Source organism: Amblyraja radiata, chromosome 3, assembly GCF_010909765.2.
Source record: "Amblyraja radiata isolate CabotCenter1 chromosome 3, sAmbRad1.1.pri, whole genome shotgun sequence".
Lineage (NCBI taxonomy): Eukaryota > Metazoa > Chordata > Chondrichthyes > Rajiformes > Rajidae > Amblyraja > Amblyraja radiata.
This window is the reverse complement of record NC_045958.1, coordinates 72,281,150-72,294,745: the sequence shown is the minus strand read 5'-3', so window position 1 is coordinate 72,294,745 and position 13,596 is coordinate 72,281,150. Positions and strand designations below refer to the sequence as shown.

General features: G+C 43.0%; 1 protein-coding gene across 14 annotated transcripts in view; it reads left to right on the top strand.

Annotated features, from left to right (window-relative positions):
* Nucleotides 1–13,596, top strand: part of zdhhc21 (zinc finger DHHC-type palmitoyltransferase 21) — a 62,549-nt gene that overhangs the window by 37,098 nt on the left and 11,855 nt on the right. For all 14 annotated transcript variants that reach the window (XM_033018040.1, XM_033018034.1, XM_033018044.1 and 11 more), the window contains 2 exons: nucleotides 5,238–5,349; nucleotides 11,909–12,047. In XM_033018040.1, the coding sequence (XP_032873931.1) occupies nucleotides 5,238–5,349; nucleotides 11,909–12,047 (251 nt within the window). The remainder of the gene's footprint in view (nucleotides 1–5,237; nucleotides 5,350–11,908; nucleotides 12,048–13,596) is intronic.

The window sequence follows — 13,596 nt, the reverse complement described above, 5'->3', positions numbered from 1 at the left end:
TGATCACCAACGGTGATGAAACAAAATACAGAGCGGAGGTGCAGAACCTGGCGGACTGGTGCGCCAATAACAACTTGGCACTAAACACCTCCAAGACCAAGGAGCTGATTATTGACTTCAGGAGGTCCCATTCTGGAGAATACGCCCCAATCTCCATTTATGGGGAAAGTGTGGAGAGAGTGTCCAGCTTTAAGTTTCTGGGCACTCACATTTCAGAAGACCTCACATGGTCCGCGCTGGTCAAGAAGGCACAGCAACGACTGTTCTTCCTGAGGACATTAAAAAAGACTGGTCTGCCCCAACAGCTGCTGACAACGTTCTACCGCTGCACCACAGAGAGCATACTAACGTATGGCATCTCTGTGTGGTATCTCAGCTGCACGGAGGCGGAGAGGAGAGCTCTTCAGCGCGTCGTCAACAGAGCGCAGAGGATCATCGGGACAGAGCTACCAGCCTTGGAGGGCATCTACCACACGCGGTTCCTCAGGAAGGCCCTCAGCATCCATAAGGACTCATCACACCCCTGCCACGGTCTGTTTCAACTACTTCCCTCTGGCAGACGTTACAGGGCCTTCTACGCCCGAACCTCCAGACTCAGGAACAGTTTTATTCCAAGAGCTATAGCGGCTCTGAACCGGCCCTAATGAGTGCCCCCCCACCCACCCCCTTTGGACAGTCTCCCTCAGATGGTCACGTCAATCAATTCAGCTTGTTTATTTATGTATTGTATTTATTTACCTTTCTTGTACATCAGTGGAGCTGCACACTAAATCTCGTTGCACTGACGTGCAATGACAAAAAAAAGATATATTATTATTATTATTATTATTATTATATTATTACTTCATGCTGCCTATAATTATTGTAGATCTCCCTCTTTTTCCGAACAAGATGTCCAATTTCCCTTGAAAACCAGGGCTCTTTCCAATTTTTACTTTCCTTTCAACCGAACAGGAACATAAAGATTCTGTACTCTTAAAATTTCCCCTTTAAATGTCCTCCATTTCTCTTCTGCATCCTTCCCATAAAACAAAATGTCCCAGTTCACTCCTTTTAAATCATTTCGCATCTCCTCAAAGTTAGCCTTTCTCCAATCAAAAACCTCAACCCAAGGTCCAGTTCTGACCCTCTCCATAATTATATTGAAACTAATGGTATTGTGATCACTGGACCCGAAGTGCTCCCCAACGCATACATCCGCCACCTGTCCCGTCTCATTTCCTAACAGGAGGTCCAGCACTGCCCCTCCTCTAGTAGGTACGTCTATGTATTGCTGCAAAAAACTATCCTGCACACATTTTACAAACTCCAAACCATCCAGCCCATTTACAGAATGTGTTTCCCAGTCTATGTGTGGAAAGTTGAAATCTCCCACAATCACAACCTTGTGCTTACTACTAATATCTGCTATCTCCTTACATATTTGCTCTTCCAATTCTCGCTCCCCATTTGGCGGTCTATAATACACCCCTATAAGTGTTGCTACACCTTTCCCACTTCTCAGTTCCACCCAAATAGCCTCCCTAGATGAGCCCTCCAATCTATCCTGCCAAAGCACTGCTGTAATATCTTCACTGACTAGCAATGCAACACCTCCACCTCTTGCCCCTCCAATTCTATCACACCTGAAGCAACGAAATCCTGGAATATTTAGTTTCCAATCACAGCCCTCCTGCAACCATGTTTCACTGATCGCCACAACATCATACTTCCAGGTGTCTATCCAGATTCTAAGCTCATCCACCTTTCTTACAATGCTCCTAGCATTAAAATATGCACATTTAAGAAACCCCCCGCCTCTTATTCTCTGTTTATTTCCTTTTTTTTCTTTCTCCTCTTGTGTCCGAGTGCTTCCCTTTTCTGCTTCCTGCCTCCCATTCTGTCTACTAACTTTCTCTATTTGAGTCCCTCACCCCAACCATTCTAGTTTAAAGTCTCCCCAGTAGCCTTTGCAAATTTCCCCACCAGGATATTGGTCCCCCTCGGGTTCAAGTGCAACCCATCCTTTCTGTACAGGTCCCACCTTCCCCAAAAGAAGTCCCAATGATCCAGAAACTTGAATCCCTGCCATCTGCACCAATCTTTCAGCCACGCATTTATCCTCCACCTCACTCCATTCCTACTCTCACTGTCGCGTGGCACAGGCAATAATCCTGAGATTGTTACCTTTTTGGTCCTTCTCCTTAACTCTCCTCCCAACTCCCTAAATCCTCCCTTCAGGACCTCTTCCCTTTTTTTACCTATGTCATTGGTACCTATATGCACCACGACCTCAGGCTCCTCTCCCTCTGATTTCAGGATATCTTGGATGCGTTGAGACACGTCCGAGACCTTGGCACCAGGGAGGCAGACCACCATCCTGGTCTCCCGACTGCGTCCACAGAATCGCCTATCCGACCCCCTAACAATAGAGTCCCCAATTACTATTGCCCTCTTCTTTTTGTCCCTACCTTTCGGAGCAACAGGGCCAGTCTCTGTGCTGGAGGCCCGTCCGCTGTCGCTACCCCCGGGTAGGCTGTCACCCCCATCCGTACTCAAACAGGAGTACTTATTTGCAAGGTGTACCGACATTGGAGTACTCACTCGTCCCTGCCTCTGCCCCTTGCCCTTCCTTAGCGTGACCCACATGTCTCTCTCCCGTGGTTTTGGAGTGACCACCTCCCTATAACTCCCCTCTATGACCTCCTCACTCTCCCTGACCAGACAGAGGTCATCGAGCTGCTGCTCCAGGATCCTAATACGGCCCCTGCTATTTCTACACTAACTTCCCTCAATGTCCTAGGGAATATCCTGCCAGGACCTGGAGACTTATCCACTTTGTCATGGGGCAAAGAGTTTATTGCAGAGCCTAAAGCAGCTTCACCAACACCTAGATTTATTGCAGCCCTAACAAACCTCTCCCAAGAATAGCTAGCAGTCACAAACATTGCCTCCGTTTGTAGCTCCCTCATGCAGGCACCTCTTTAAAGGTACAAAAAACATACTTCAAACATAACATAAAATAAAAAAAGATACCGGACTGAAGGCGGAGGCAGCCGGTAACAGCGCCACCGGATGTACATCTGACCAATACAACCACCTTGTCCTCAGCAGAGCTCTGACTGCCACCTTGGTGTTTCTGATTGGCTATGGTTGGCAGAGTCTATCACATAGATGTTCTTGAGGGTAATATCTTTCTTGAATCATGGGTCCAAATACTATTCTGGAGATTTGAGCATCCATGTTTGGGCTAGCTCTCCAGAGCAGCACCTTTGAAGGTGTACACAGAGGGAGTACGGCATTTTTGTGGGTACTGTAAAATGCCGTGAGACGTCTTGAAAGTGGTGTGAAAGGAGCTATCGTTTTTCTTCGTTCATCGGAATTGTTGTGGTGCTGGTCATAGATTTTGCCTCCAACACAGGATCATACTCTTCCAGGATGACTCCACTCCTATCCCATTCCTGTGTACCCCGGGCAGGTTGCTGAGACCTAGCTCTGGGGTGCAGTCAGAGGTTGTCTCTGTAGGCCCAGATTGACCTCATCTCAAAGGTCTTTGAGATCTCTTCAATTGTTATATATTGTAAGTACTCTCGTTTAGTTTACCGATATAGTGAAAAAACAGGCCCACCGAGCCCGTGCTGACCAGCGATCCCCCTACACTAGCACTACCCTACTCACGAGGGACAATTTACAATCTTTACCGAAGCCAAATAACCCACAGACCTGTACATTTTTGGAGTGTGGGAGGAAACCGGATCACTCGGGGAAAACCCAAGTGGTCACGGGGAGAATGTAGAAACTCCAAACAGGCAGTACCAGTAGTCAGGATCAAACCCGGGTCTCTGGCGCTGTAAGGCAGCAACTCTACTGCTGCGCCACAGTGCCAATGATAGAAAGGCAAACGGCTCATTAGTTTCGTTTCCGTAACTGCAGTAAATTTCATGACCGCAAACAAAGTATATTGCAACCACTGAAGTCCATTTGATGCATGATCACTGTTCCGACAGGAAATGCAGCAACCAATTTGTTCAAAGAAAGTTGTTGTGAAGTGAAGTGTGATAATAGTCAGATAAACCTTATCTGTTGGTTGAGACTGGTGAGAACCAAAGGACAGTGGAGTGGCACAGTTAACCTTGCATTACTAGCGACCTTGCTGCAGTCATGACTTCCGGCGTTGTCTGTATGTAAATTTATGTTCTCCCTCTCCCCGCATGGGTTTCATCTGGGTGCTCTGGTTTCCCCTCGCATCCGAAAAACATGCAGACTGGTGGGCTAATTGGTCACTGTAAATTGTAGGTCAGTGGTAGAATCTGAGGGGGAGTTGATAGGAATGTGAGGAAAATAAAAGAAAGTGGGATTAATATAGGATTGGTTTAAAACAGGTGTTAGATGGTCAGTTTGGACGTGAGAGCATGTTTATTTGCAGAAACTCTCTGAAACTATTGCTCTGATTCACTTGTTCTCACATTTGCTTCTGATTGTACAGCACTCCCTCAGTGTTCCACTAAAAAATTAGTCTAGATTTTGTGCCCTGATCGCTAGAATAATTTTTAATCTACACTAATTTGACATGCTCTGCAGTTCAGTTGGTACATTAGATGCACAAACATATTACTGGTCCCAACTAGAAACATTGCCTGTCCATTCCCTCCAAAGATGCTGCCTGACTCGAGCACTTTGCGTTTTGCTCACGATTCCAGCATCTGCAGTCCTTTGTGCGTTCATATCACTCAGATATTACTGTATGTCAAACATCTCTCAATTGAATTTTCCTTATATATATTGGAACTCATTTTGAATTCTTAAGTGGCTGAGTAGCAACAGACTTTAAGTGGTCTAATTTAATTCCCCTCTCATTCGCTCTTCTAAGAAACTGGAAATAATTGCCAAATTAATCAGCAACAATGCTTCATTCATGAAATATTTTTTTTGAGCCTCCCTGTATTCTTGCATTAGCTTTCTTTAAAAAAAATCATCATCTGCAGCTATTATTTCCAAACCTTATAGCAACACTTGCAGATAGTCATATGAAATGGTCCACAAAGGAGGAAAGAAACATTTTTTTGTGGATTATTTTGCAACCTGCACATGTTATGTTTTGCTTATGCATTGATATTGTTTCAATAATTATGATTAATAATATCTTACTTCAAGTCATGCCCCAAGGTTGGGATAAACAAATGGGGTTTCTGCAGAAATACAATTTCTTAGGAAGGATTGATCATGAGATTAAAGTCCATTTATCTTTAATTCTCCAGAAAGCCAAAACTGGGAAACCTGTAACAAATGTAACAAGATGAGACCAAAGCGATCACATCACTGCAGTCGGTGTGGACACTGCATTCGGAAAATGGATCATCATTGCCCCTGGTAAGTTTTTACTAAGCTTTGTATTCTGGAAACAAAATAACATGAAATAAAAACCACACACACACACACACACATATATATGCGGCATCTTATTTCACGTTGCTTGTAGAACTTAATACGTAAAGTTTGCACTAGTTTCTGAAATGAACGTGGCTACAGTATGGGGTCGGGACAACAGTTTTGTTCCAAAACAAATCATAAACATAGAACTGTGTCTGGAAATATTATCCCTGGTTGGATGTGATATTGGGCTGTAATATAGCTATGGTAAGTGAAAAGAATTTTGGAAGCAGAAGACAAATTGAATTTTTTCCCTAAAATTCTGACTTTATGTGCCCTACCCTTTTGAGATTCGCTTCAGCACATTTAAGTTTCCAAGCAAACATTGTGGTCACCTAATCAGGAACGAAAGCAATCTTAATTTCACACGTGTATGGTTTGTATCGCTAACGTTGCAGATTTAACCCATTGATGTTGATAGGATCAGTCACTGCTCCCGGTGCACTGCACTGTCTTGTACCAGCTCAGTCTCAACTTTGATCTAACTTTTCCTATTGTATCTAAGTATATTAAATTAATCCTAATAATGCTCCTATGGTCTCTTCTATTTCTTCCTACTGCCACTGTAATGCAAAAAGAGTAAGGTGTGCAATTGAATTCAGTATTTTACTTCGGAGTCACGTGAGTGACTACGTGAAGAACCCCGCCAGGACGCATGCGTGTCATATCGCTACACGCATTGCGAAACAGTCAGGCGGGGTGGAACGACGTTCCCCCGTAGAGGCAAGTTTAAAAGCCGGAACCTGCAGGTAAGAGATACTCTGCGGTCTTTTTTGTTGTTCCCATACTGTTTTACAGGTGGGGAGTCAATGGACAAGTCCAAGAAAACAACGAGGGCTGCGACAAAGCTGGCGGGGGAGGACCGCGGAGTTGCGGGCAGCCAGCAGCGGCCAGTGGCACATGAATCACCCGTAATGGGAACAGCTGTGCCCGACTTCGCCCCCGCACCGGCCAGATCTACACCGCAGCCGGGCGGTAAGGCAAAACAAAAAACCAACAAAGTCGTTGACTCAGATGAGTCCGACTTCGAGCAGCCGCGAGCGGCCAGCGACCGTGAGCGCTGGAGCCGGATGGAGCAGCTTGTGGAGCAGATGCTCCAACGTGACAGGCTCCTGGAGAAGGAGTCCAGTCACTGTGGGCAATATATCACACCCACAGCAGCACCTCTTGTAGGGCTGCACAGTGCATCTCCCTCGTCAGAGGGGAGTACTGGGGGTCAATTCTGGGCTGATCCTGAAGAGGGGTTTGCAGAACAGAAATCAAGTGTGCAAGGGGTGCAGGAATGTGAAAATCTACTGGACATGGTGTCCAACTTCATACAGCCAGACCAGACTGGCCAAAACCTGGAACAAAAACTAGCTGCCAGTATAGATTATATGTCATTTAAGCAGCTACAGGAACAGGCTGTGATGGACACCACGGCAAGACACTTGGCACCGGGTAACTGTATATCCCTGAATGTTCCTGTTGTAAATAATTGCATATGGAAACATGTCGGAGCAGGAGTTAGAGGCATGGATGTCAAACTCCAAAAAGTACTAAAGCTCCTAACAGCGGGAATAACAGCTTTCGCCCGCACAGTAGATGAAAATGAGATGTCGCAGGATCAACAGGATGCACTGGCACTGCTTTGCAACACACAATATGAAATAAACTGCATCAGGAAGAGTGCCATCCGACCTGCTCTAAACCCGAAATTCGCAGGTCTGTGCAAACCTGGAAACACAAAACCACCAATTTTACTATTTGGAGGTAACCTATCCAAGCAAGTCCAGGAGCTCGATGAGGAGGCAAAAACCCTGGGGCTCATAAAAGCGACATCATCAAGAACCTACTACGGCCATAAACAGCACCCTTACGCACCCACCAGTGGAACAAGACAAACTGGTGAAAGCTCAAAGGTCTGGTACACCGAACATCGGTCTTTTTTAGGCCATGGCTCAGACCGGCCTTTTTGGAAGATACGCAAACCTCCAACACCAACCCAACCACAAACCCAGACACCGGCGCCTCAACCTCCACGAAGGATTTACAAAAAGAAGTAAACCTGCCACTGGTAACCATGGAGGTAGGTGGGTCTGGTTCCTTACAAATTGCAGGGAGTATGGAGGTTGGGGGGGAGATTACACTTCTTTCTGGATGCATGGAGTATGTTAACTACCGACACTTATATTTTAAGCAGTATCCAGGGATATATCATAGAATTTATACACAAATATAGCCCTCCAGTTCAGCATGTACCGAACCGAATGTTCGTACTTTCAGGTAAAGAAAAATCAGAAGCACATGCTGAACTGGAGCGGCTTTACGCAAAAGGGGTAATTGAAAAATCCCAACACGAATTGCTGGAATTTGTGTCCAATATCTTTACCAAAAACAAAAAAGATGGTGGTTGTCGCATCATCATAGATTTGACCAATTTGAATACATTTGTACAATTTATTCATTTCAAAATGGAAACCTTTGTTACTGCTAAACAATTGATTTCCAAAGGTTACTTCATGGCTAGCATCGATTTAAAAGATGCTTACTATTCGGTGCCTATACGAGGTGACCCCAGATGTTACTTAAAATTCAACTGGATGGGAAAGCTCTGGCAGTATAGAGCGCTGCCAAATGAATGAATCTCTTTATTGTCATTGCACATGGTACAACAAAATTTAAAAGTCAATCCCACGGTGCGATTCACAAGAGCAATTTTAAATATATAAGAAAAGGTAAAAATGTATACATATTAAAAAAATTACAGATAAATAACAATAGCAGCTGAGGTAGAACCATTCAGTTGAATGTGAGTGTTATTTCTTATTTTGCATTGTTAAGTTCACGTATGGCTATGGGGTAGAAGCTGTCTCTGAGTCTGTTTGTGTGAGTTTTGAAAGACCTGTACCGTCTGCCAGAGGGCAGCAGGTGGAACAGGTTGTGTCCAGGGTGGGAAGGGTCCTTCAGGATGTTGGCTGCCCTGCCAAGGCAGCGAGAGCTGAAGATGTCCTTCAGGGAGGGCAGTGGGCAGCCAGTGATTTTTGTGCAGTGTTGATGACCCTTTGAAGGACTCTCCTGTCCGCTGCAGAGCAGCTGGCATACCATGTGGTTATACAGTACGCCAGCACACTCTCGATGGAGCAGCGGTAGAAGGACACCAGCAGCTTCTCCTCCAGGTTGTTTTTCCTGAGGATCCTCAGAAAGTAGAGTCGCTGCTGGGCCTTCTTGACTGCTGTGGTGGTGTTTGTAGTCCAGGAGAGATCCTCCGTAAATGGGTTAACATCAGCCCCCAGGCTGTTCACAAAAATTTTGAAACCAGCCCTAGCGTTTCTGCGGAAACGAAAACACATGATCATGGCATATCTAGATGACATACTTATTGTGGGCAAAACTTTGGAATTGGCCAAACAAACTGTAACAGCCACAAAACAATTATTTGAAAAACTGGGGTTTATTATCCATCCAGTTAAATCTAAATTAACGCCTTCCACCACAATGGATTATTTGGGGTTCACCATTGACTCAGTTCACATGTCGGTGACTTTGCCAAAGGGAAAGACTATAGTCTTAATAGAGGCGTGCAATAACCTCATTGACATCAGTAAACCGTCCATCAGATTGGTAGCAAGAGTAATTGGCAAAATGGTGGCTGCTTTTCCAGCCACACAATTCGGACCTTTACATTACCAAAATTTACAGAGGGCAAAAATACGAGCACTCAAAATTAATGCTGGTCATTTTGACAGACCAATGAAGCTACCAATCAAAGCTATAATGGAACTAAAATGGTGGAAAGATAACATTCGGCATTGTTCCAATCCAATCATAATCTGCAACCCTTCTATGGTGCTACAAACTGATGCCTGTGCACTTGGTTGGGGTGCTACCAATTCCATCTCCAGCTGTGGAGATAGATGGAATGCACAGGAGGCATCATTATTACAAACACTGGACATAAACTACCTGGAAATGTTGGGTGCATTCCATGGCCTAAAGTCATATTGTTCTGGGTTATATCACCAGCATGTTAGACTACAGATTGACAATACCACCGTGGTAGCATATATCAACCACATGGGTGGAAACAAATCGACATCATGTGACAATCTGGCTAATACAATTTGGCAATGGTGTATCCAGAGAAATATTTGGATATCAGCTACTTACCTACCAGGTAAACTAAATTTAGTGGCAGACACCAGGTCACGCAAATTTAATAAAAACACCGAATGGATGTTGGATAAAAAAGTATTTGCTGATATTACAGCACGGTATGGAACACCAGATATCGATCTATTCGCATCCAGACTTAATCACCAGTTATCAAACTAGGTTTCATGGGAACCAGACCCTGGGGCAGCGGCGACAGATGCATTTTCGCTTCATTGGGGGAAATTGTTTATTTATGCATTCCCTCCTTTCTGCCTCATCAGTCGGGTATTAAGGAAAATCTAGCAAGTCTCTGCCTCTGGTATTTTGGTAGTACTCGATTGGCCTACTCAACCATGGTTCCCTGTGATACTGGACATGGTATTAGAACCATGTATCACCATCCCGAATAGACCAGATTTATTGGTTCATCCCGTAACAAGGGATAGCCACCCATGTCATAACTATATGAACTTATTAATTTGTAGAATCTAAAAATACCTCTACTACAGCTGGGACTGATGGACCGAACAGTGAACATTATTTTGGCGGCCCACAGACAGTGCACCAAAAAACAGTATTTGGTATATATCAGGAAATGGGAGATGTATTGTCACAGAAACAGTATCACCTACAGATCAATGAACATCCCGTCTGTTCTGGAATTCCTGGCAGGCCTCCATTATGATGAGGGGCTCAGTTATAGTGCCATCAACTGCGCCAGAAGTGCCCTGTCAACATATCTATGGCAAGAAACAGAGCGTCATTCTGTTGGGACTCACCCCCGGGTAACAAAACTTATGAGGGGAATTTTTAATATCAATCCCCCAAGAACCAGGTACTCTCAAATATGGGATGTGAGTATTGTCCTGACTATGCTAAGGAATTGGTCTCCAGCAACAGCTCTGTCCCTACAAAGACTGACACTGAAAACAGTCATGCTGATGGTTTTGGTCACGGCACAAAGGGTACAGTCGTTACATAAATAAAGACTGGACAACATGACTTCTTCATCTGGAAATATAACGTTTCATATTTATGAATTAGTCAAGCAGAACAGACAGGGGTCAGCAGGCCTCAATATAGAATTTAGGTCTTACCCGACAGATGATCGTCTCTGTATAGTAAGACATTTGTTGTTATATATGGAGAACACGAAAATCATCAGAGGCAATGAGATGGCACTTCTAATCAGCCACAAGCAACCACACAAAAAGTGACGGTCCAGACCATCTCAAGGTGGCTGAAACAGGTTCTAATACAGGTTGGGGTGGATACTAACATTTTAAAATCTATTTCCACCAGGGCTGCAGCTACATCGGCAGCTATGCAGTTGGATGTACCAATGGACCAAATCCTCAAGACAGCAGGATGGTCAAGGGATAAAACATTCCAACTATTTTATCACAAACCAGTAATTAAACCTGGAACGTTTGCAGAAACAATTTTAAGTTCTGTAATATAATTTCACCCCATAAATAGGGGCTATAATTTGGTGTTAATAAATTTTTCATGGATTTCAACGTCGGATTCACGTCTAAATTATGTTAACACAATTCCTCCCACAGTCATTAAGGCAGATGTGATGCATGGACTCGTTTCCACGGCATGAAATCACAGAGCTTTGAAATCTTCACGTAGTCACTCACGTGACTCCGAAGTAGAATAGTAAGATTAAACGAGAACTTACCAGTTCGAAGTTTGATCATTATTTTATGAGGAGTACGTTGAGGGAATACGTGCCCTCCGCTCCCACCCTTGATCATATACTCAACTGGTATCTTCTTCTCTAATCTTACTATGTTCAGTCATTACAGTTATCTGTGATTTCACACCGCTGCTTTGAAGAATGACACGCATGCGTCCTGGCGGGGTTCTTCACGTATTCCCTCAACGTACTCCTCATAAAATAATGATCAAACTTCGAACTGGTAAGTTCTCGTTTAATCTTACTATTTACCCCAGAAGAATAATCTTGAATATTAGAAGATTATCATTTAACCGAGTGGGCTTTTTCAGGGTACGCCAGTTTTTCCCACATCCCAAGGACATGCGGGTTTCTAGGTTAATTGGCCTCTGTAAATTGCCCCTAATGTATAGGTTGTAAAAGTGGGATCACATAGAACTAGTCTACGTGTGATTGATAATCTGCATGGACTCAGTTGTCCAAAGGCCCTGTTTCCACACTATCTCTAAACTAAACTAATCAAATTAATCTAAAATACTCTGTTCAGTATATTTCTGTTTTAATTTATTGATCTTGTTTTTTCTCCTGTGCATGTAAAGCTTATAACTTAGTTTGCCTTTCTATATCCACCCTAATTGGTATCCAATTTCTTCAAACTTGTATGTGAAATCTTTCTTTTAGGATAAATAATTGTGTTGGAGAAGACAATCACTGGCTCTTCCTACTGCTGTGTTTCTACACACAGTTTTTGAGTCTCTTCACATTGATTCTCAATTTCTGCCAATATTACTACCTCCAGCCTCTGACAAAAGTAAAAGAGGTAAGATGAATGGTTCAAACTGTAATTTTTTAAACATTTATTAATTTTTTTTGTTATTTATGTGTACAATGTTTACAGATCTTTTATGTAGGTCTAAGTAAGAATGTATTCTATATTATTAGTACACATGACAATTAAACACTCTTTCTCTCTTAACTCTCTTGGCACAGTAACTTTGAGTTGCGTATTTAAAATGTCTATCTTACACAGAAAGATACACCAAAGTGCAGTTTTTTGGATTAAAAGTATATCAAGTTATGATAGACGTATATCAAATTTAAATTACTGGAAAGACATTAGGTGCAAATAAAGAAGCAATTCTGTTCTTTAAGTCTTGGTTGCTAAATTTGTTAACTCGAGATTTTTAAAGAAACTAATTAAAAGCATTAATGATCATCAAAAAATGAGTATATGTAACTTGGGCAAACACCGATATTGTAGTTTGCTCCACAGTCCTTCCAATCTTGCCCAGATGCCAGTAGAAACAAGTGCAGATACAGCGGTAGAGTTGCTGCCTCACAGTGCCAGAGACTTGAGTTCAATCGTAACTACGGGTGCTGTCTGTACGGAGTTTATATGTAATTCCTGTGACCTCATCGTTTTTTTCCAGGTGCACCGGTTTCCTTCCACACTCCAAATGTTTGTAGGTTAATTGGATTTAGTAAAAAAATTGTAAATTGTCCCTAGTATGTGGGATAGTGCTAATATATGGGGGTGGTCGCTGGTTGGCCCGGACTCGGTGGGCCGAAGGGCCTGTTTCTGTGCTGCATCTCTAAAGTCTAAAGATGGTCAACCACCCCAAACCTCATCTTACTGCTCCCATCTTACAATGGCATATCTTCCATCAACCTCTGTTATGGAAAATAATTACCTTGCAATGGTCCCTAGTCTTCAGACAGCTTGCACTTACCGCACAAATTCAATATTCAATGGACTTACTCCGTCCCAATCCCCATAATGCATGGTTTTCCTTCAAAGAGCAATGGGCCAGGGACTGGAGATTTGGAATTGCTGCTAGGCACCAAATTGTGATCGACATTTCCAACTCAGAGTGTTTGTCAAAGTATTTCATAGTTTAATCCAAAAGAGTGATTGTGGTCTTCCTGACTCTGTAGCACTGCCTGTCCAACATAGCAGATTTCAATGACCAGCTCCTTCAAACATTTAATTGGGTTTTGAATGCATTAACATCAAAATCTTATTTTAGTCAAAAGTGAAATAAATCAGTAACTAAAATTGAAATTAAAAGAGATTAGTTCAAACTTCTAGTCTTGAGTACACAGGTTTGTAATTGAATTAAAAGGTAATGACATCTTCATTTGATTTAAAACTAGACAATGTTCTGATTCTATTCTGCAAGCTACATCTTGAAAGTCTTTTAATCTTTACCCAGATGTATTTTCCTTTTTTTTAATGAAGATAATCTTTCAACATTTATCCAGGTCCAAACGAACATGGATCAAAACATTACGAACAGCGATCATTTATTTACTTTCATACAGACACAGAAATTCAGCACTATAGATATGTATTTTAGAATATGGAATGG